General features: G+C 34.6%; 1 protein-coding gene and 3 long non-coding RNA genes across 5 annotated transcripts; 2 read left to right on the forward strand and 2 right to left on the reverse strand.

The window, feature by feature from the left end:
* Window positions 1–2,337: 2,337 nt before the first annotated feature.
* On the reverse strand, window positions 2,338–3,727 carry LOC149905862 (uncharacterized). 2 transcript variants are annotated; one of them, XR_016457089.1, is made up of 5 exons: window positions 3,594–3,727; window positions 3,067–3,301; window positions 2,868–2,939; window positions 2,670–2,749; window positions 2,338–2,565 (listed from the first exon to the last, which is right to left on the reverse strand). It is a non-coding gene; the product is annotated as an uncharacterized LOC149905862 (long non-coding RNA). The 2 variants fall into 2 exon arrangements; XR_016457090.1 differs by lacking the exon at window positions 3,594–3,727 and adding an exon at window positions 3,390–3,563.
* Window positions 3,728–8,239: 4,512 nt separating this feature from the next.
* Window positions 8,240–14,079, forward strand: LOC149905863 (actin-binding protein IPP-like). The gene is made up of 10 exons (XM_090105746.1): window positions 8,240–8,569; window positions 8,704–8,848; window positions 9,357–9,495; window positions 9,585–9,750; window positions 9,854–10,033; window positions 10,260–10,423; window positions 11,694–11,829; window positions 12,456–12,666; window positions 13,216–13,436; window positions 13,846–14,079. Exons 1-10 carry the CDS (start codon window positions 8,414–8,416, stop codon window positions 14,077–14,079), a joined length of 1,752 nt encoding a protein of 583 aa, XP_089961872.1. The 5' UTR covers window positions 8,240–8,413.
* A 910-nt stretch (window positions 14,080–14,989) lies between these two features.
* LOC149905864 (uncharacterized) lies at window positions 14,990–22,084 on the reverse strand. The gene is made up of 3 exons (XR_016457054.1): window positions 21,953–22,084; window positions 18,087–18,202; window positions 14,990–15,124 (listed from the first exon to the last, which is right to left on the reverse strand). It is a non-coding gene; the product is annotated as an uncharacterized LOC149905864 (long non-coding RNA).
* Window positions 22,085–23,033: 949 nt separating this feature from the next.
* LOC149905865 (uncharacterized) lies at window positions 23,034–24,263 on the forward strand. The gene is made up of 3 exons (XR_016457104.1): window positions 23,034–23,318; window positions 23,457–23,518; window positions 23,593–24,263. It is a non-coding gene; the product is annotated as an uncharacterized LOC149905865 (long non-coding RNA).
* The last annotated feature ends 415 nt before the right edge of the window (window positions 24,264–24,678 follow it).

Below are 24,678 nucleotides of genomic sequence, written 5' to 3' on the forward strand. Positions count from 1 at the left end.
ATGTCACAGACTTCAGTGTAAACGCAAATGTGTTTTATACTTGTATAAATACTTGTTGGCTACAAAGTGTGAACGAAAGAATGTTTGAGACAGTCTCAATACATGTGTAAAATAAATAATTATGTTTTGAAAAGTATTCTACAAGTTTTGTATCAAACTAGTATTTAACTTGTTTCTTGGTGAAAACGAGGGGTTACGTGTGTACACTATTACACGCACACATATTTATTTATTTTTATTTTTATTTAATATTCTCAAATCAAATTAAAATTAATGTTCAATTCAAATTAAAGATAAATGTAAATGTAGAGTCGATTTATATTGAAATAAAGAAATCGATTTAATTTTTTTAATAATATAATCATTGCAGTGTCACCGTAAAAATATTCACACGGAAAATTGTAAAATGGACATTTGATACTAAGATTTGATAAGATCACGATGTGTCACCAGTGCAAACTTAGCACCCCATCAATGGAATTTTGGGTCGAAAATGACCTTGATCGTTAGGTCCCCGTTAGGTCCTTTAAGGTCCCACAATTTTTTCGTTAGGTCCCCTTTAGTTTTTTTTTAAATAATTTTTTAAATTTTAGGTATAAAAAAAAATGCACTTTAGCACCCCATCCATAGAATTTTGGGTCAAAAATGACCTCAATCGATAGGTCTCCGTTAGGTCCTATAAGGTCCCACAGTTTTTTCGTTAGGTCCCCTTTAGTTTTTTTTTTAATAATTTTTTTTTAATTTTAGGTATAAAAAAGTTACACTTTAGCACCCCATCCATAGCAAAATTGGCAAATTTTATCAAAATCGTATTCTTTACCGTTAGGTCCGCATTGAAATTGTTGAATTATTTATTTTATTAAAATTATAAAATAATAAAAACCTGCGCATGCGCCTTAGAGCATTAAGGCATGCGCACATCATACATAAACAGCGCGAAATTTAAAATGGTATCGTTTCATTTATTAAATAAATCTATTGTTCTGAGAGTGCTTATTTATTAAAAACCTACTTTTCAACCTAGAATTAAAATAACCTGGTATTAGTGTCAATCTATGGTGTCAATATATTTTTTGTAGCGGCCACAGGGCCACACTACGGTCGAGGTATAGATTCGGAAAGAATAACATGCAACAAATCATTAATTTGATTCGGGATGACCTTCGCGTGGACACTCGAGGGGGCGGTATTCCAGTGGAACTGCAAGTGATGGCAGTTATTCGATATTGGGGCCGGCATGAGGTAGATGTGACTTGTGCTCTAGTTTTGGATATATACAATAGAAAAGCCTGTATAACGATCTATTACATTACAGATCCAAGAAGATTGTGCTGACATTCACAGAATGAGTCAACAGACACTTTCCCGTTTGTCCCGAAATGTTGCTATTGCGTTAGCTTCTAAAAGTTCGCGTTATATTAATATGCCGTCGAACTCAACCGAGGAAGCCAAAGCAATTAGGAAATTTGAGGCCATAATATGCGGGATGAAGCGTATCATTGGTGCAATAGATTGCACTCATATTAAGATACGCAAAGTGAGTGGAGAGGCTGGACAGTACTATGTTAATAGGAAGGGACATTACTCCATTAACACTCAAGTATGAACATTGTACAATAACATTTTAGTTTGATCATAGTGTATTTAAAGTAATAAATTTTCATTGTTATGTGTGCTATTATGTGTTTCTAATTTATAATAATATTGATGACAATAATTACAGGTAGTATGTGACTCTGACCTTAAAATCTGCGATATTGTGTGTCACTGGAGAGGAAGTACACATGATTCCCGCATATATAGAGAAAGCTCAATAAAGCGGAGGTTTGAGGAGAATGAATTTCATGGGAAGCTGATTGGAGATAGCGGGTATCCTTGTACTTCGCATCTTCTAACACCAATATTAAGACCAAGGACACAGGCAGAAGAAAGGTACAACCTGAGTCACATACAAACGAGGAATACTGTAGAGCGTTGCTTTGGGGTGTGGAAGCAAAGATTCCGCATACTCAACGAAACAATGCGAGGGTCTCTGCAAGTGATCAAGACCACTATTGTTGCTTGTGCAGTTTTGCACAATTTAGCAATACTCTTTAATGAGTCTATTTTAAATCAAGGTATTTGTGCAAACTAATATGTAAACAAAGTATATTTAATAATGCCAATACATAAAAAATAAGCATATTTTAATTCTTTATTTTGTATTTTTCTAGATCCTTCAGGCCTTGAAAATCAATTATTAATCGATCCAACTATCCCTGATAATATAGAAGATGAAGACGAAAATATAAACAGGGCCATTTATATTGAAACTTATTTTAATCAATAAAAACCATATTTTATTATTTTTCAAAATTTATTTTTTTTAAATATTCCTCCTCTAATGCAAGTATTTGGAGCTTCTTCTCGTGAAGCTCCCTCTCTTGTTCTATTCTTAATAGGTGAAGCTCCCTCTCTTGCTCTATTCTTAATAGATGCAACTCTTGTTGTTGCTTCATTAATTCCTCCCTGCTTTTTTTTGCAAGGAGGAATAATTGATGCTCGTAATTGGAATTTGATTTCCCACTGTAAAAATAACATAAACATTAAACATTATTTCACATAAATCACAGCTGAACAATAAGCACAGGAAATTTCATGAAATTCTATTTTCAACATTACATACTTACGTTTTTTTTGGTTTAGCTTTGAAAATATGATGTGTAGGATTTATACGTGGCAATTCAGTGGAGAAATTTGGCAATTCAGGCTAAAAATAAAAAAATAATAATTATTTTAAAATAATATAAATTTTATTTATAATACTGATATTTTTGTATAACATAACTGATAAAAATATTATACAAATTATTATTTAATATGATTACCTATGCATGTGCAGTGCTTTCATCATTTTCATTCAATTTCAATGTATCATCAGCAGACTCCTTAGTAACTTCCTATAAATATATAAAATATAATTACTCAATCTCACAATAAAAAACTATATATGCATAGCGCTATTATCCCTTAATGGATATTCCAAATTAAGGAATAATAGCAGTAGAAAATGTAAAAAATATAAACCTGTTGGCCATGTGTTGCATCGCTATCGAAAGGATTGTTATCAACCACAAACTCATTAGGAAGAGCTGCTATAAGCTCTTGATCTTCAGGCGGAGGACTTGGTGGCGGAGGTCCCCCGCCTGTCATGTTTCTTGCCGTTCTAAATTTGTGTTCCGAAGCCTTAGCTTTCTTCAAATTCCTCCACTGATTTTGTATTTGGCTTAAGTCCCTTTTATGGAGTGAAATGATATTATAACTGAAATATAAATACAATAATAATGTTATTACACTGTAACAATTTATTAAATACAAGAAACTGTTAGAATAAGTAAAACTAAAATAACCAAGACAAAACATCTTCCCATGCAAGTTTTTTTGCTGTATTTGTATTAGTCGACGTATCCTTATTCTCTAATATAATATGTGCTCGCTCGAGCACTAATTATTTTCGAAGCACTTTCTAAAGAGCAATATATATTTATTAATAAGCATTAAAACATGTAAGGAAATAAGTACATTCTATTAGATTTCTTGTGTACATTACGTACCTTATCCTCCTCACTCCAATTCGTCGAACGAGAACGTTTATTGATCATTGAACTCATTTTAAATTAAAACTGAATTTGAATTTATCAAAAATCTCAAATCTGTACAAATGTTTGAAATTTGAAAGTTATCAATTAGGGATGCTCGATGAACATCGATGTTCGATGATCATCGATGTTGAAAGCAAAAACATCGCTGTTTTAACATCGATATTGCTATACGAAAAATATCGTAACATCGATGTTAACGGCATCTGTCATCGATGTTAACTCACGGCCTCACGCACGACATGACCAATGCAACTTACGAAGTTACGAAACAAAATATGTCTTTTATGAACGCATCCACAACACAAATCAAGTTTATTTTGAACTTTGAACGCGTATTCATTCATTCAGGGCGCACCGGTCGTTCCTTTTATCAACAAAGAAATAGATTAAAAGGTTCTTCTTTATCAAAATTACTCTTCCTGCAGTCAATTGATAAAAAATATTGGAATATGTAATCATTTGATCTCTTTCTTAATAAATTCCGAACTTTTACACTGTGTTTTATTTTTTTGTCAGTTATTATTGCATAAATCATCGATGATATCCAACATCGATGTTCAGTTTTCGATAAATATCGAATATCGATGTCGGGCTTTCGATTATGACATCGATGTCAACATCGATGTTTTTCGAATATCGATCATCCCTATTATCAATATCCTGTCAGTTAAACGTCATACAAAATAAAGTCTACCATTCATATTTGTCAAAAAGTACATTTTTAGTCAAGTTTTACGTGAATAGCGGGTTTTATTTCGATAATGTTACTAGAAAAAAATACATATATTGACGTAACTTAGTTGAGAGACTGCTGAGATAGGTTTATAAGTACCTAAGATTATTTTAATCATTGTTTAAGGAGTTGAGAGTTATTTAACTGAGAGGTGTTTATGCAACAGATCAGTCAGTTTTTATAAGTAAGGCTGGTAATTTTTTACGACATCACATTAGAAACCTCAAAAATAGCAGTACTTCTCCACTATTTAATGGATGTTATTATACATATAAACCTTCCTCTTGAATCACTCTATCTATTAAAAGAAACTGCATCAAAATCCGTTGCGTAGTTTCAAAGATTTAAGCGTACAAAGGGACATAGGGACAGAGAAAGCGACTTTGTTTTATGGCTGGTTCACACTTTGATTAGTGCGAGTGCAGGTGATGAGTGCAGGTGTTTAGTAACTACGTGTGGACAGCGACTGTTTAGTGCGAGTGTTTAGTAGGCTGTGTAGTAAAGTGAATAGAAGCGTGTTCTATTTTTTTGCGAGTGGACTGCGAGTAGCCACGTCCCGCGCGCCCTCCCTTCCCCCTCACTCGCAGCGTGCCTGCACTCACACTAATCACCTGCACTCGCAGTGAATTGGACACTACTCGCACTACACACCTGCACTCGCACTAATCACCTGCACTCGCAGTCAATTGGACACTACTCGCACTACACACCTGCACTCGCACTAATCACCTGCACTCGCACTAATCAAAGTGTGAACCAGCCATTATACTATGTATAATATAATAATGATAGTGATAGCACAGTATTACAATATTATTTCCTACAGTAAGGAAACGCCTTTGATGTCGCGCGATGCCGCCGTCAGCGTAGGTACTTACGCTGCCACACGAAAATACGCTAGGGTTGCAACAAATGGGAAATAAAACAATTGTGATTATTAATATTATGATGAAATCATTTATTCATATGTACATTCAAAATAATTGCGATTATTAAATCTGATGTAATCATTTGTTCATAAATATATAATTACAGATATTGCACTGCTAAATATTATTTACGTGGACACTTTATTTTTGGATGTTCTTAATTGTATATTATACCATTTAAGAAGTAATGCATTCGCATTGGGATGTACAATCTGATTAGAAAATAATGAGGACAACATATACATAGCTTTGATTTTAATTCAACAGATACAATTATTAATACAATCTTTCTGAAATATTGTTTCCTTCTGGGATTTCAATGTAGATTTACATCCGTAAACGGAACAGTTTTTGCGCGCCATAATAGAATATGTAAGTACCTATGTATAATAAAATTATTACACAAAAAATACGACTGCGTCGTCCTTTCGCGATAGTTAATGCAAACTCAGCGTGATTGCATTAAGCGGCCCGCGTCGCCCGACCCCCCGCCAGTTCCCCTCCGTTTCTCTGCACAAGTACATTCGTCGCCATACTGTAGGAAATATGGTGATACTGTGGTGATAGTCCGGCTAACGAAAGATAAGACTGGAAAAGGCGGCAAATTCAAAAAATCATCATATTAAGGTAACCTAATGGTAACTTAGGTTATAGTTGGAAATAAAGTTTTGATACTTTAATTTATTATTACGAGCTTTGTTTTTTTGAGAGATTAACAACCTCTACAAACTCTTCATCTATATAATATTATATATATGTAATCTGGTACAGTTATCTGATACAGATAAAAAAAGAACAGCTAGTGAAAGTAATAAAAAACATAATAAAATACAATTAAATTTTGTTTAATCAATATAATCATATTAAATCTAAAAGCCGCGTTCAGCCGCGAATAAAGAATAAGAATCACTATCATTATCTCTGACATCATTAACTCTTCCATTTCTGCAGTTATTCCATCTTGTTTTTTTTGTACTGCTCTTCAACATGAATAACATGGTTCGGTCATAGAAGAAATCTCGTTGAGATACTGATTTTGTGTCTTTAAACATTTTGAACGGACAGATCGTTCAATTTTATATTGTTGCTTTAATAGTTTATAACTGGATTACTGGTATCATCCATGCAAAATAATAATAATAATATTAAACAAATCATATAATGTGCAATGCAATCAAGATGAAAAGTATCAAAATATCAAGTCACACTGTGTGTTTTTCCTTGAAAACTACATCTCTTTCAAATTGTTTCTTTTTAAATTTATTAATCATAGTTTAAAGTTTTCGTCATGTTTTCAACTCAGTTTTCAATTATTAGAAATCACTAAAATCCTAAGCTAAAATCGCAGAAAATAAAATCACTTTGACAAGCTTTGACACATCAACAACTCAGGTTTTAATGACAGTTAACTGTTAAGTGTTGCCAAATAAATTTTCGAAATAAAAAGCCAGTCTCATCTTTCGAACCAGACGTGACTAGTATAGATTTATTTATTGATTTAATAAATGAAACGATACCAATTTAAATTTCGCGCTGTTTATGTATGATGTGCGCATGTCTTAATGCTCTAAGGCGCATGCGCAGGTTTCAATTATTTTATAACTAGTGCCCCGGCTTCGCCCGTGGTACATATTTAGTATCCTATATCCTTCTCCTGGCTCTAAACTACCTCCCTGCCAATTTTCAGCTAAATCGGTTCAGCCGTTCTTGAGTTATAAGTGGAGTAACTAACACGACTTTCTTATAAATATATAGATTTTAATAAAATAAATAATTTAACAATTTCAATGATGGACCTATACGGACCTAACGGTAAAGAATACGATTTTGATAAAATTCGCCAATTTTGATATGGATGAGGTGCTAAAGTGTAATTTTTTTATACCCAAAATTAAAAAAAAAATATTTAAAAAAAAACTAAAGGGGACCTAACGAAAAAATTGTGGGACCTTATAGGACCTAACGAAGACCTATAGATTAAGGTCATTTTTGACCCAAAATTCTATGGATGGGGTGCTAAAGTGTAATTTTTTTATACCTAAAATTTAAAAAATTATTTAAAAAAAAACTAAAGGGGACCTAACGAAAAAATTGGTGGACCTTAAAGGACCTAACGGGGACCTAACGATCAAGGTCATTTTCGACCCAAAATTCCATAGATGGGGTGCTAAGTTTGCACTGGTCGATGTGTCATACTCATGGGCTAAGTTGAGTTCGGCTTATTTACAACTACACAAAATTGGAACCCAAGCTCTCTTTCTGCTTCTTCAAGCTTCTTCATGCTTCTTCAAGCTTTCTTTCTGAATACGCCCTTACACCCTAAAAAGAGAAGGTACATTATATTCTGTGGTACAGTCAAAATCTAAGGTCAAAATGACTCAATTTGACAGACTTGCTCTGTGGACTGCTCTAGCTCAGTATAGTCTGTCCACTATAAGAATTGCTTTTTGACAGCTCGACGGGTGATACTAGAAGTGATGTTCAAAAGATTATCGATTGTGATACCATTTCAATTATAAATTCAAAATATTATCATAAATCGAATCAGGTACGTAAATAATAATTACAACGTAAACGTACTAATAAGATATGTAATAATAAGACCACATATCTATGCATTGTATGTTAAAACTAAACTAAACTAATATTTTATTATTTATTGGTTTCTATCTTACAATTTGGTTGTCTTTACGTTTAAATTATATAACATAATAGAAGAGTTTTTCTGTATCGGATATATTTTACAGAGTATTTCTATCGATTATTTTAATCTATCGACCCATCATTGAATAATTCTGTGTAGGCATCACTAAGTGGGCGGGACCTGTCCATGAAGTACGATAATTATGTGTATGACATTTTAACATAGACAATACAATTATACATAGGCGTGAAGCTGTCAAAAAGCAAATAATATAATGGACAGAGTATAGTCAATTCACTCAATTGTCAAAATTTATAGCAATCAATTAATTGTTTACATTTTATCTTTTACATTTTTTTATTACACATTATTATGAGAATAAAACATTTTAAATATAACTAAATAAGAAGATTATCTTTAGATTGTATTCAACTACAATGTCGTGAATTTTCTACACTAAAACACTATGTCCTCGATTATTTACGAAAAACATAACAAAGAAGGTTCTAAATTATACAAATGTTGCGAGTACGCTAGTAAAGTTTCATTAAATTTAAACACCTTTAGGCGAGATGGAAGGTTTTGTGACATAGAACTTATTTCAGGAAAAACTAAAATTAAGGTAAGACTAAATGGATAAATATTAACATTAGAAGGTACAGCCTATGGTAAATTGCAATTGCTAAAACTTTCATTTTTATCATATATTATAAAATAGTCATAATATTTACTGTTAATTTGTATGATAATCTTTAGGCCCATCGTGTAGTTCTGGCTGCCAGTTGTGAATATTTTGATGCAATGTTTAATGTTGGCTTGGAAGAAAGTCAAAAGGGTCGAGTTATGTTACCCAGTATACCACCTTCCATATTACCCTTAATCATTGACTTTATATACACTGGTAAGAAATCAAAATAATTGCATATTCTATCTAAATACTAATATTATAAACCTGAAGAGTTTGTTTGTTTGAACCCACTAATCTCCATGAAGAATTATTTCACACTAGCGGTCCGCCCCGGCTTCGCCCGTGGTACATATTTTGCAAATAAAGGTAGCCTATGTCCTTTCTTGGGTATCAAAATATCTCCATACCAAATTTCATGCAAATTGGTTCAGTAGTTTAGGCGTGATTGAGTAACAGACAGACAGACAGAGTTACTTTCGCATTAATTATAATATTAGTTGGGATTATAGTCCATTTAATGAGGAAGGCTATCATTATGCTAAAACCAATTGGAACTTGGCAATGCGGGTAAAGCCGCAAGGGCACAGCTAGTAACAATAATAAATTATCAAACAGTTTCCATGTTAATTATCTATTGATGCAGATATTTAAGTTTTAATAAGTGAATAAAAATGTAAAACTTAAAATATCTTAAATAATTATAATATTTGAAAATTTTCAGGTGAAATAGCGATAGACAAAGTGACAGTACAAAATTTATTGATTGCAGCTGATATGTTACAGTTAAGGGAACTTGTATTTGGATGTGGAGAATTTTTGAAAAGAGAACTCCATCCATCAAATGCACTTGGTATATTTAGGTGAAAATAAGGCCTCTTATATAATATTAATATATTTTTTAAATAAATATACTTATTAGTTTTTTAATACCATATTATGTTATATGTAGGTTTGCGGAAACACATAATTGTAAAGAATTAGCAGAGGAAGCTTTAGCACATGCTCAAGCTTATTGGGATAAGGTAGCGACTGGAGATGAATTATTGGAACTGCCTCTACAACAGTTAGTTACACTTCTTTCCTCAGAACAGCTTAAAGTTGATAATGAAGCTCAGGTTAATAATTATTTATTTTCTTAAATATAAAAATGCACCAAGAATTAAAAGGAATTTTAAAACAAATAAATTATAATTGAAGAATTTACTTAACAATTTATAGGTACTGTATCCAGCATTGAAGTGGTTGGAACATGATCCAGCAACTCGCCGCCGACATTGTTTTGAAGTTCTGAGTCATGTGCGATTGCCACTCATATCACCACAAGTCCTGGATAGTGCCATTAAAACTGTACAAGATCCATCCATAGCTGTAGCACTAAAAACTGTCAGAGTTGATATGGTAAGTATTCGAAAATTATCAGTGTTTTTGTAAAACTAAAAATCTTGCTATAAATATATTTGTGTTAATCTTCTTAGTAAATGGATACTAAGAAACAAATGCCACAGTCCTAGTTCTATGCCTAATCATAGGAAAACAAGATGCTAATGCTTATATCTGTAAATAAGTTATATTTCATAAATCATTCAGAACAACTTCTAAACATATATTTGTGATTGACTTCCAGAAGTCGGGTCGCGGTGCACTCGTGTCGCTATCGGCAGAGCCGCGGGCTCGCGCGCGTCGCGTGCTCGTGATCGTGGGCGGCTCGTGCCACGACACCGCGCCACATCCGCCCCTCACTACTGACAATATACTGTTCTCCGCTCTTAAGTTCGATCTGCATAAAAGGTATCATAATGCTTTGTTGTTTACAGTGTATCATAGACTAGCTGCTCCGCGTGGTTTCACCCCCGTGGCTCCACTCCTGTTGCCCGTAGCGTGATGAAATATAGCCTATAACCTTCCTCGATAAATGGGCTATCTAACACCGAAAGAATTTTTCAAATCGGACCAGTAGTTCCCGAGATTAGTGCGTTCAAACAAACAAACAAACAAACTCTTCAGCTTTAGGCACCCGTTACACGCTCAATCCAGATCACGATCAAAGTCAGGTGACGGATTGACGAATCTTTATGTGGATCGTCGCGACATTAGATGGTCAATCCAGATCATATCAGTCCACTGTTCGACATTGTCAAATGCACACGCATTCACAACCACTAAATAGATCTGAATAAGAACAAATCTTGTGCAGCAATAATTATTGCCTGCTATTTGAAAAAACGCGTGAAGAGGAAACGCTGGGTTAAACCGTGGCTACTAAAAAGGAACATCTATACACATTCGAACTTGTTAGATGAAATTTATAGTACGGAAGAGGAAGAGGATTACGCAAATTACTACAGGATGATTGAGGCATGTTTTGATCATCTGTTAAAAATGGTTACACCTGTGTGTTGTCGTCCCATACCATCGCGCTCCGAACGCAGACTGACGTAATTTGACAGCATGTTACATTACACGATCAATCTGGATCTCGATCAAAGGATCGAGATCGTTGATTTCTAAAAATCTAGATATTTTCTGATCAGATTTTACGATCCGTCAATCAAATACATTACACAGTCAATCTGGATTGAGATCAATGATCATGATCAAGGATCACATTCTAGATTGAGCGTGTAACGGGTGCCTTATAATATTAGTATAGATATCAGCCCGCCACAGTATGACAGAGACAATGCAATTTTAAGATTGATTTGGATAGATCTATATTTGAGATTTCTGCCATAAAATATTCAATAACTTTTTTACTTTGTGTACTCATAATAATTTACCTAGTTATAATATTATAACTGTTTTGCAATTGTAGAAATATTTTTTCTAAATTTAATTTTTCAATAATAAGAAAGAGCGTGTTCGCCGAGCCGTGTGCTTCACAAATCACAGAAGCACAGAATACATAATATTAGCTAAAACAGAAATGAAACTTCTTTGGGAAGATACCAAAACCTTACTCCATGACGTGATGGTATTGACATGACGACCTTAAATTTTTAATCTCAACGCGCCTTAAGAAGTTTCAGTTCAAAAATTATTGAAACAAATCATTGTGCAGGGAATGGGAAGAACTTGCACCAATGGGCATAGCTCGAATACAACCTGGAGTAGCGACTTTGGGCGGACGAGTGTACGCGGTGGGAGGTGAACAGGGAAGCCAAATATTAGCTAATGGTGAAGTTTACGATCCACAGGTTTGTTTTAATTGCATTTCTTTTTGTTACTAATTTAATGAACACCAAATCTATAACAATAAATATTTATTTTACGCTCAAAGACCGGAAATGCTTAATGAGCGAAAAATAGATGTGCTGTTTTTCATGTTCTTATACACAAATTATATAAGTAGTACACTCGTGTTAAGATCGAGTTATCGTGGTCCGCTGACCTAGCCACGTCCCTCAGCCAATTATAATGCAACATAATCGATGACAATGAGACAACCAAACATTATTTGATGATACAAAGGCGTTAATAGACGCTAATTGTCGGAAAGTGTTGCGAACGAACTATGTAGAATATGGATTTCGTAATAGAAGTCGTGAACAATTTTTTTGTTATAATAAAATATGTAACTGGAGAATCTATAAGCGATATTGATTACATTTTGATGTAATTTTTAGACTATTTGTTTCAATTAACTTTTTGAAGAAAATATTTTTTACACAATATACATACCTACACGATTTCATTACATTACATTAACGCGAGTGGACTATATTCTAGTAAGCAGTATTTGTCGCATAATTTTTTCGATAAACGACTTTTCCTATATTATTTGGCGTAAGTATAAGTTACATAAATCGCAATCAATATCCAGACAGACAAATGGTCAGACATAGCGCCCATGAAGGAGGCGCGGTGCGAGTTCGGGCTGACCGCGTGGAACGGCAACCTGTACGCGTTCGGCGGCTGGGTGGGCTCCGACATGGGCTCGTCGGTCGAGGTGTACGACCCGGTGTCCGATGAGTGGACGCTTGTGGGGCATATGCCCGAGCCACGGTTCGGCATGGGCGTGGTCACGTTTGAAGGTATTTTTTTAAGAAATATTCAATGTCACATATTTTTCCTCAGCACAGAGCATCATGTTGCTACATATACAGTATACACCATAGTCATTGAAATAAACGATCAATTTTGATCTGTGCACACATGACACTTGACACTGGCAGAATCCGTCCTCTATTGGTATTGGGAAGGCCATAGACAAAAAAGAAGAAGAAGAAGAAGACTAGTATATGAAAGACTCATAAAGCATTGGGATTTTCTTTAACGGGTAAACTGTATAATATATTTTTACAAAAGTAAAATCAGAGTATTCTTTTTATTATTATTTTACGACAGTTGAAGATTGAAGTTCGAAATAACTAATAATATTGCTTCATAACAGTACAAGAAAGGGATAGAAATCCTTACAATGCGAGCAAAGTGAACACTTGATGTTGGAAAAATATCGCTGACGGAAGACGCGGGTTCGAATTCCGCCTCGTGCTCGAATTTTTTCTAATCTATTCTTTATGTTAAATTTATTGCAGACCTCAAAGTCGTATGATTTTATAATATACGTTCATTACTTTCAGGTCTCATATACGTAGTAGGCGGTTGCACACACACATGGCGGCATACACAAGATCTATTATGCTACCACCCCGCCTCACGCAAGTGGCAAACTCTCAAGCCGATGCGCAACGCTCGCAGTCAGGCAGCAGCGGTGGTGTTGGACAACTACCTTTATGTCATTGGCGGGAACGCGCCGAGACGGACCGTGCTCGCAACCGTTGAAAGATACAGCTTTGATGACGTGAGTTAAGAGATTATAACGCACTTTCTATTGCAGAATATAACCTTTCTTTATTTAAAAAATTATTTTGGACTTATAGTTTTTTAACTAAGTTTAAACTACACTATAAATTATAAGTAGAAATCATTATTAAATTTGTAATTATATATACCTATCATTATCATGTGTTATCAAGGCATTATAAAATTGACATGGACTAGAAATAGTCTTGCCCTAACAAATTTGGCAGACCGCTTAAAAATATAGTTGTTTCATTCATGTTTAGTTCAAAGTTAGTTTAGTAGTGTTAAATGTTTAATTTTTTAAGCTCATAAGTTCTTGGAGTATATTGTGTATTTTTAATAATATTTGAACTCAAAGGTAGGGAATAGGCAATAGCATTATAATTAAACAAGAACACATGTGTCAGGACACGTGGGAGGAGGTGGGCAGCCTGCGGGAGGCGCGCGCGGGGTGCGCGGCGGGCGCGGCGGAGGGGCTGCTGGTGGTGGCGGGCGGCGACAGCGAGAGCGGCGAGCGCGCCTTCTACCGCGCGCGCACCACGCTCGCGTCCGTCGAGCTGTACGCGCCGGCGGACGACGCGTGGCGCGCCGGCCCGCCGCTGCCGCACTCGCGCGCCGAGGCCGGCGCCGCTCTGCTCTGACACACCGCGCGCGCACCACGCTCGCGTCCGTCGAGCTGTACGCGCCGGCGGACGACGCGTGGCGCGCCGGCCCGCCGCTGCCGCACTCGCGCGCCGAGGCCGGCGCCGCTCTGCTCTGACACACCGCGCGCGCACCACGCTCGCGTCCGTCGAGCTGTACGCGCCGGCGGACGACGCGTGGCGCGCCGGCCCGCCGCTGCCGCACTCGCGCGCCGAGGCCGGCGCCGCTCTGCTCTGACACACCGCGCCGCTCCACGGGAGGTGATTTATTGAAGTGAAAACTTCTTTAGCGGCGCTGAGCACTTTTTCTGTAATGGGTATAAAATCTTAAACTCGCGTCAGGACACGTGACCTGATCGAAAAAGCGTAAGACGGATACCATTCCAAAATATCAAACATGCTCAACGTTAATAATCAAGTTTTCACTTCTGCCGGCACTCCCGGAGTGCAACCCGTCTTTTTTATACGTGTTTGGGGGTATGATACCCTAATACCAATGATGCCTTGTAAACAACTAGATCCACGATCCTCTATTATTAATTTAATAATAAGCAACCTGTCGTCGAACATGTCCGAGCGGCATTGAAATTAACACCTTATTTCGTGGGAATAAAGTTCAAATTCTCGCTCGAAGTAAAGTATGGCTCTGCCTGACGCGTGGGCAGGGTTTGCGATAGACTAATTTTCAGGATGATTGGGAGTCTAGTTGTTTAGAACACGTCAATGCCTGGCACACTTGCTGCCCCGAACTATCAACTGTTGAGTGGATCCCATTGTTAAATATGTTACTGAGAGGTGATTGCAGTTCTTATAGTTTTATATCTGTTAGACTTTTTATAATGATTGCAGATTTCATAAATCGATTTGATATCTTCTTGTTGTTGATGTTTCAGAATGTGCTAGGAAATTAATGTAGTTCTTTTCTAGTATTGTTTCAAGTGTCAATTATCTGTTTTTTATCATTCTATTTGCTTACCCAGGGACACAATCTTAGAGTAAAATTATTTAAAATAACTTTGAACTAATGTTATTATTTCACGAAATACTTACATATGCAATATCGTATAGGAGCTACCAACGTTGACAAGTGAGCATTTTAGTATAGTTGGTTCTTTGATATACTGTTCCTCTTGCTATTTCGGTTAGAGTCCGGGCAGTCTGGCTGGCCGGAGTGGTTGCGTTCAGTAGTGCGCATCTTATCTGCACAGGAAATTATCCTTAATTTAAAGTCATTTTTTAACGCGTAATTTTTAAACTTTTGCCTTTAGATAGATCCATCAATCATAATTTTTTTATTGCAAGACGTTTTTTTCGTTGTTAAATAGGTGCCAGACGCAATTTTTAATTTCGTTTTTATAAAAAATTCAAATTATTTTAGAATGTCTGTAAATTTCATATTATGTTCTTCAAACATAATATAATCTAAAATTAATTAGCCAGACGCTAATTCGATTGTTAAGTATTAAATAATGTGTATAAATAAAAAAAAGTAATGAAGCATGCAGCTCATCAGCTAGTGTATTTTAACTATGCGACAGGAAATAATTGCAAGAATACAATATTACTTACACTTGTTCTTATAAATAAAAGCTTAAATGAAAAAAAATAAACATAAAAGTGAAAAATAAATTAAAGTTACCATACATTGAAAAGAATGGAATAAAAACTTTATCAATGAAGGTTAAACAATTACATTGTTAAATTTAAAAAGCCATCTTCATAATCATCATCATCATCATCTTTCCTCACACTGTCAGAATTATTTATGTTATCGTCTAAGGAATTGTTATTGTTTTCCAATATTCCATCATCTGTAAACAACTAGAAAGTTTGTTTCAATATTATTGATGTACACACGTACACACACACAACACACACACACCACACCACACACGACACACACACGTGAACACACACACACACGCATGTTTAAGTTTGTATTGAATTTAACTAAAGTAGTTATGAATTTATATAGGTAGGTATACTAGCGGTCCGCCCCGGCTTCGCCCGTGGTACCTACATGTATAAACTATCCTATCTCTCAAGTTGAATCGAACTGCACATGGTGTGCGAATTTTATTATAATCGGTTAAGTGGTTTAGGAGTCCATTGAGGACAAACATTATGACACGAGATTTATGTATATATATTAAGAATTAAGATTAATGAATTAATATTGTTATCATCATCACTACATAGTAGGTATAAAAAAAAGTCGCTTTCTCTGTCCCTATGTCTCTTTAAATCTTTGAAACTACGCAACGGATTTTGATGTGGTTTTTTTAAATAGATAGAGTGATTCAATTGGGAGGTTTATATGTATAATAACATCCATTAAATAGTGGAGAAGTAGGTACCTACTGTTATTTTTGAGGTTTCTAATGTGATTACGTAAATAATTACAATTTTTCCACTTACAGTGCAAACGGAGGCACCCTACGAGTTTTATCAAAATAATGTACTAACTACATTGAAAAGGTCTACAGAAAAGTCCGTGATGGTATATGTCTATCTCTTATGGATAACCCACAATAACTTTTTTTATCATTTACTTTTTACGACAAATAATGGCTAATTTTCGAAGCGATTTTAACCAATACAGCATTAATCCTTAACCAATTAAAGACCTTGAATACATTGTTCATTTAATATAGATCTATATGGCCTTTTACACATGGATTTCAGTGAATATTTTCGAAGATATTACAGATTTAAAAATTGCGGGACGTAGCGTTTGCGGCGGTACCAGCCGGCCGCCCGGCTATATCTACACTAATATTATAAAGAGGAAAGCTTTGTTTGTTTGTTTGTTTGATTGCAATGAATAGGCTCATAAACTACTGGACCGATTTTAAAAATTCTTTCACCATTCGAAAGCTACATTATCCACGAGTAACATAGGCTAGGTTTTATCCCGGAAATCCCACGGGAACGGGAACTATGCGGGTTTTTCTTTGAAAACGCGGGCGAAGCCGCAGGCGGAAAGCTAGTATTTTATACCCGTGCGAAGCCGGAGCGGGCCGCTATGTTTTTATATTCAACGTTCACAGTTTTTCTGTAGTGTATTTAGCGATTATTGCACCCGTGCGAAGCCAGGGCCGGGCGGGTCGCTAGTTAATATTAGATATATATTAGAAAATTTAACTTGTATTGGCAACACTGTATTTTGTTTGTGGTTCTTTTTCTTCTTGTACGCGGTGTGTAATGTGTGGTATTAGGCAATGTGCTATTGGAAACAATATACATAAGTTTATGTAATCGCTGTTTTCATTTAAACCCATAACTTAATAGATAAGTAATAAAAAAATTGTTTTGTATAGAAGATTGTTGATGTACCCTAATAGTTTATTTTTTAGCCTAAGGAATAAAATGTACCAATGGAAGGTACTTGTTCCCACAACACAGGGAATCCTAGAGTAGGAACAATTCAATTTCTTTGCATCTTAGGTATATTTTCGAAAAAAAGAAGTTATTTTTTATTGTTATTTAATTTTCGCGGCCGACCCTTTCTATCTCTCTTGCACTTTAAACTATCTCTCCATATACACAATCATCAAATTGTTATACTTACCTACTTTCACTACGTTTTTATTTGTACATATTTAATACTTAACAATTGAATTAGCGTCTGGCTAATTAATTTTAGATTATATTATGTTTGAAGAACATAATATGAAATTTACAGACATTCTAAAATAATTTGAATTTTTTATAAAAACGAAATTAAAAATTGCGTCTGGCACCTATTTTACAACGAAAAAAACGTCTTGCAATAAAAAAATTATGATTGATGGATCTATCTAAAGGCAAAAGTTTAAAAATTACGCGTTAAAAAATGACTTTAAATTAAGGATAATTTCCTGTGCAGATAAGATGCGCACTACTGAACGCAACCACTCCGGCCAGCCAGACTGCGCGGACTCTAACCGAAATAGCTAGAGGAACAATATATCAAAAAACCAGCTATACTAAAATGACTTCTTTTTCAACGTTAATAGCTCCCGTACCAATAAGAATATTCCAGCTCATTATATAAGAAGCTTTATTTGCACTTTTCTGTTAATAATCGCGCGTATCAATCTTTATATGTTGCTTGAATAACTTTTTATAATATTAAGTTTATCTATACCCGGCGCACAGAGGAGTATTTTACCTCGAAAGTTGATCAAAACTATTGTGTGATATTTTTCGATTTGATATATAATAAAAAGCAGTTTTAGATGATAATTTTGTATTTAAAACATCATACACTCATTAAATTTTACATAAAATATTTTTTTACAAAGTCGTTCTAATCCGATTCGCCTTCACTAGATCCATCCTCCTCCTCATTGTCATTCTGTAGACGAGACATACGATATCTCCGGGAGCAAGAGTTGTAATGCCTCACTGGAAAACGGCCTACTTTTTTTCCGGGGCCTTTGCCTAGTACTGCTCAAAAAAGGATCCGAACTTAGCAGAAGTCTGTTCAAAACATCCCTGTTACAGCTCTCTCGCGAAAACTTTCTAGAAAAATTCTGCCTATACATGCGGAAGTGTTTGTTTCTGGCCTCAGCCGCCTCTTCAGACAACTGGCCAATAGGCAGAATAGCGTGATCAATTACTGTGCTCCATGTATCAAAACTTTGTGCATTGTAGGCGACATGGGGTGCCACTCATACAAATCAACATAGAGTTTTGCAGTCTGTTCTGCAAAGTTTTCAAATTTTTTTACATCAATTTTTAGACCACTTGATAAGGCCTCTAATATAACACTGCATTTATTTATTAAGTTTATGTCAACTCCAGTTATACGGGAAGAAGTTTCAGGATCCGAGAAAAATCTCCTTGAAGTGTTCCCGTCATTGGTGTTCCCAAACCCTGCCTTGGGAATATCCACCAGCAGCCCCATTTCCTCTTTAAAGGAGTCCTGGATTTGCTTCTTTCTATCTGCAACCATGTTTTTATGCTCTTGAGTCCTTGCTTGCCACTTTTTAAAAGGTATTTTATACGACAAATGAAGAAGTGATTCAAAGAACCGCATTCTGGCATGTAGTGTCGACAGCCCAAATTTAAAAGTATCCGGGTTCTCCAATTTTTTTTTATTCAGGTTATTAAAGTCTTTTGATGTTTGCCCGCATATGTAGCACCTCATGGTAGAGGCCGTGTTTGTTGCAGCATTGCAAACCTTTGCATCAATCATGGTAAATGCCAATGTGTGCTTTATTTCTAATATACCAACATTCGTTCTCGGTATTTCACTGTTTTTCAGATTTTTTATTTGATTTTCTATGTAGCAGATTTCCTCATTTGTGATATCTTTTGTTTCGTGAACGAAACGGATACGTATTGGTCGGCAGTATCTTGGGGAAGAAGGTACTGGGTTTTGCCAAATAATCTTTTTTTGCTCACCAATATTGCATACCAGTCGTATGGGCACAAATGAACTCTGGAAGATGTTTGAATCACTATCTGTGCTATTTCCAAATTTTTGTTTAAATTGTTGCTGTTGAGACCCATCACAACCCCATTTTGATAATAGCTCTAAAGAGTTTCCTTCTTCTTCAGTTATACTCTCGAGTACATCATGTAAGTACATACACAACCGTGTGGCTGAATGGTCTAAAAGATCCTGCAAGTTTATTTCAGCACCTGTTTCTGTAACTCTTATCGACTCTTCGCGCGGATAACAGTCTTTCTTTGCCTTTTTTACAAGTGAATAACAAGGATAAATGTTCTTGTTGGCAGCATGAATAACTTCGTATTGTTTTCTTGTCATATCAGCTTCCACAAAAATAGCTAATGCTTGTGATGGTGTATGCTTTTTAACTATCTCTTTTTGAGCAGAAGTAAACCGAGTTCTGTATTTTTTGGCTCTTGTTGGCGATAAAGTCATATCTTTCATAACCTTAGACGCGTCACTATATCCGACAGCACGCTGACTCATTTGGGCTGCATAGGTTAACTGTTCACAAGGTACCTGTTCTCTCAAATTCTTTGTTTTGCGCCTCTTTGTTTGATCGCTCGATTCTTTGAAATCCTTTGTTGGTCGTCCGGGCTTTCTTGTTGTCCACGTAGGTAGTGTTATAGAAGTATTGATCCAATGTCCATTTTTTGTAAAGAAGCGTTCTTCCTTATTACTGGCGGCTGCCCATTTTTGTTTGAATTGAAACTTAAAAGTTTTTAAGGCATGTCTCAGTGAACCTTGTTTATTTTCAGGACAGTTTGTCATTATTTTAAGACGATTTTCTAAAAACTCAAACTTCTGGTCTATTTTCCGGTCCGAACATTGTTTAATGACTTCATAGAGTGATTTCCTAGTCATATCCATCGACATCACTGGATGTGATTCTGGAATAAAAAAAAAGAAAATGAAACATTGTTTAATAAACCCGATTCCGACTTACTCTGATGATAAAAAAATATTTAAAAAAATGGCGTGTATTTGCGGGATATTTTCCTTTGAAAACCTTATCAAGAATAATGAAATTTTACATTACATCCAAAATCATAAGTTAACTAGGCTTAACTCTCAAACAAAAACATCTTTAATTAAATTTTTTACAAAAAAAAAATGCATTTTTTAATGCAGAAAGTTTATGATGTGGAATGTTATTTTATCAATTGTAATAACCAAAATAAACATTTTTTATGAAGTACCAACATACCTTCTTCTTCAACATCCATAATGATTATCACTAAATTACACCAAACCCAACTTTATGCAATTCAAAGATTACGTTTTAACTGTGTAGCGCCGAGAACAAAGATGTGATTCACGCAATGACTGGGTTCCGACTGCTGCTACAGTTGATGGAGGGGTGGGGCGTTAACCAAAGTTTCCGTTTAGTGACGTAATAGCTATTGGGCTTTAAAGATAGATAAGATGTAACGCAATGTAACAAAATTCGAGTAGTCGACTTTTGATCGACTTTTTACTTAGAAATACTCCTCTGTGCGGCGCGGCGAATGATGATACCTATGACAGTTCGTCTTAGTGATTGCTCGTATGATGGGTCGTGTCGATACTTTACTATTTTATAGGCAAAGGCGTGGTTTTCATTCAGCCATGTCGGTAAACATGTTTTTACAAATATTATAAAATGAATTTTTAACGTCTTTTATGTTGTTGTATTAATTTAAGTTTTTTAGCATAGCGTAAGTAAAACGAAAGATTTCCAAAACATAAAAAGGCGACTTATCATTTTCATGTAATTATTAACCCGTTTAACACAGTGTATATTATTTTATCATGATAATGGAAGCCCCCATTTAATTAGTCTAAAAAACTTATATCATCATAGGTAAGTAAATTAACGCGAACGGTAATTAATTAATTTTATAGTGAATGAACTAAAGCTTAAGCATAGAAATAAATAATAATAGTTTAAAAAACTAAAAAACAAGCTTTTTAGAAAACCGAACTTAAAAATAGAAAATTTTATCAAATTAGTGTATTGTCATCGGCCCTCAATAAATCTACAAAGTTTGAACGAAATCTGGCCGTTTAAAGTGGGTCAAAATCGCGCCCAAAGAAGTCGGTTACAAACGTGTAAAAATGTGAACTCGTTTCCATTATCGAAATTTGTCTATCGATACTTTCCGCACTAGTCGATAAATGCCAACGATGTAAGTTTTGTAGGACGTATACGTAAAGTCAGATTGATATAATTTCTCGTAAATGTTTAAGAATTGTTATAATTCCAACGGAATATCATTGTTATGGCATAAAGCTACGTAAAAATTAATACATAAATGCCATTTTTAGAAGCCTCCAATACGTTTCTAATTTAATGGTGACGCCGTTACAAGTTTGTCTCTTGAGAATAACTGTCAGTGTCATAGGAATCATCATTCGCCGCGCCGGGTATAAACTATAAACTTAACACAGCACTTAAGTGTAAATTTATCATAAGGAAAAATATACACGAAGTAGGTATCTACTTAAATCTGATTCATGGGTAATTTTTTTGATGTATATGACTGTATTCTATTTTAAAAACCAAATTCAACATTATGATTTATTTATTATTATGGAGCTCTAGAATAGATTGAAAAATTTATGGGATATCCGCAATGTATATTGTTGGTACCTAATTCACAAATAAGTAAAATTTTATGTTTTTATAATTTCTTAATAATCTCATAGTGTTAATGTTGCATAATGTACAAAGATTTTAAATACAATTATTATAAAACAGATTATTTTGACATTATTAGCGTTCACCTCGTTATTTTATATTTTATAAGTAAAACTGGTATGATGGATAAATAAAATTGTGGCGATATACGATTAATATATAATTTTGTAAATTGGAATGGAATAGACAATTTAAAAAAAAAAATAGGATAATATACAAAAGAATGGGTTTTATGAAGTAATTTATATGAGTAATATTACTTATCCAATTATTATATACCTGCTTCCTTTACCTATGTGATATTTATACAAAACAAATACATATTAGCTTTAGTACATCAATAAATTAAATTGTGAAAAAAATCAAGTTTTCATTTACATTACAAAAAAATGTTGTGTGGTTTTATGAAACCACGGTAAAAGTGAAACTGTTCGTACGGTTCCGAACACTGCTTTGTGTAGCGCATGTCGCGTGTCGGTCGGCTGCAAATTGTCAACGTCACAACATAGCATGTCAAATGGTTACGTTTCGTTACAGCTTTATTATGAACATATTAAGGTGATGAATTAATTTTTCTAACATTTACGGCCCTTTTTAAACCTTCATAATTTTTATATTATTAAAGTGGTCGTGATGAAAATTCTTGACAAGAAAGTTCAATAGTAACACAATACATCTACCGTTTTAGAAACATGATTCCATGATATTTTCTCGATAGAAAAAAAATACAAAGTTCTCATTGTTATTTTTTTTTAATCTCTGGCATCTTCAAAATAACAAACGTAAAGTTACGACTTTTTGGATATTAACTATAAAATATAAAACCGATTTAGAATTTTGAAATATGCGATGGTTTTGAAATAAACAAGAAATACTTGAAATTAGCGCGCGACCAGCCAATATAGCGAGAGCCGCCCTGTACCTTCCTACCCCGATCGCTGCACGAGTCATTCCCGCTACGGCCGTCACACGGGGAACTTGTGTCGCTCGCGCAATCGTAACAAAGGGTGACAACACGATAAGACAAAATGAGACAAATGGTGACAATAAAGAAAATAAGAAGAAGAAACATAAAGGTTGGAGGAAAAAGAATGCTTACAATTGGAACAAATTAATGAAGTAAGTTGGTTTTATTTTAAATTTGATGATAATTGTATTATAGACGATGTTTGATATGTACCCCTGTTTTAAGTACATAACGAATGTGTAAGATTTTTTCATTTATAGCATATATATATTTATAGATAATCTTTTCAGAAATCCGGAATCCAGAAGGAAAATAAACCCACTGATTGTTCACAATGTGAACCCACTCCTTCGTAAGTACCTTTATTCAGTCAAAAATGTATGTTATCAACGCTCTACTGGTTTTATCGCATGATTCCATTTTTAGCAAAAAGCAAAAAAGTGCAAAGAAATAAAAAATCATTGTGAACTTAGTGGAAGTATGGTGGACGTAATATGGTAATATGGAACAGGAGCTCATTGGAGTAGTATTATATTTAAAAAAATACGAAAAAATTTCAAGAATTACATTTCTTAGTAGGTGGTAGATAAGTATGTTGTATAAAGAATTTGATGTTGATATTTATTTCATTTATACTTACTACACCTGTGCGGGAAATTGCTTAGTACTAAAACAGGTTTATATTCATATTTACATAGTAATGTGAGTTTTCATTTCGAAAAATTTTGTGTAAGTATATTACTTTGAGTTCCTGGGTGATCTGGAAACACGATTGGGCCCGGAAGATGGCGCTGCAGTCACTCCTCCTAATCACATGAACCGATTTGGATGAATATTTGTGTGCACATTTCATTGTTGCGGGATGATTGGTTGATTCGTTTTCACATTAGCTAATATTATGTATTTTTGTTGTAAACTTAATTTAATGTTTATAATACATTATTATTGGTATAAATAAGCCAGTGTTCGTCTCACATTGCTGTACGGTCTGCCTACCTAGCCTACCAGGGCCTAACTTTGTTCTGGCTATTTTATTTTGATTATTTGTAATGAATAATTACAATTATAATAGAGTGCAAAAAATAAATACATGCGTCAATATACAGGGTGTCCCGTAAGTAGTGGACCAACGGGTTATGGGGAGTAGAGGGACTTATTATCTAACAAAAATACTAAAATTTATTGTCCTAAACCATAAAGTTTTTGATTTATGCTTTATTTTCAAAATTTGATAAAAATATCATCCACGTAAGCTTAATATGAACTTTTACCATTTCTGTTTTTATTTTTTTTTTTTTTTTTGTTCAAGGTTGTTAAGAATACATAAGTCTTCCTAATTAAAATGATACTCATGCATAATTAACAACAACAACAAAATTAGACCAAAAAATAGGTAAAATTTTACGTTTTAAAAATTTACGGACTGAAGTTTGAACAAAGCTGGTGTAAAAAAAATGTATGGTGACCCTGTGAAACTTTATTTTAAAAACTTCTACATCTCATACAAATTAC

The sequence above is a fragment of the Colias eurytheme genome, chromosome 9 (genome assembly GCF_061535395.1).
Source record: "Colias eurytheme isolate Ceu_HAF_F1 chromosome 9, ilColEury1 Martin Lab GWU primary, whole genome shotgun sequence".
Classification (NCBI taxonomy): Eukaryota; Metazoa; Arthropoda; class Insecta; order Lepidoptera; family Pieridae; genus Colias; species Colias eurytheme.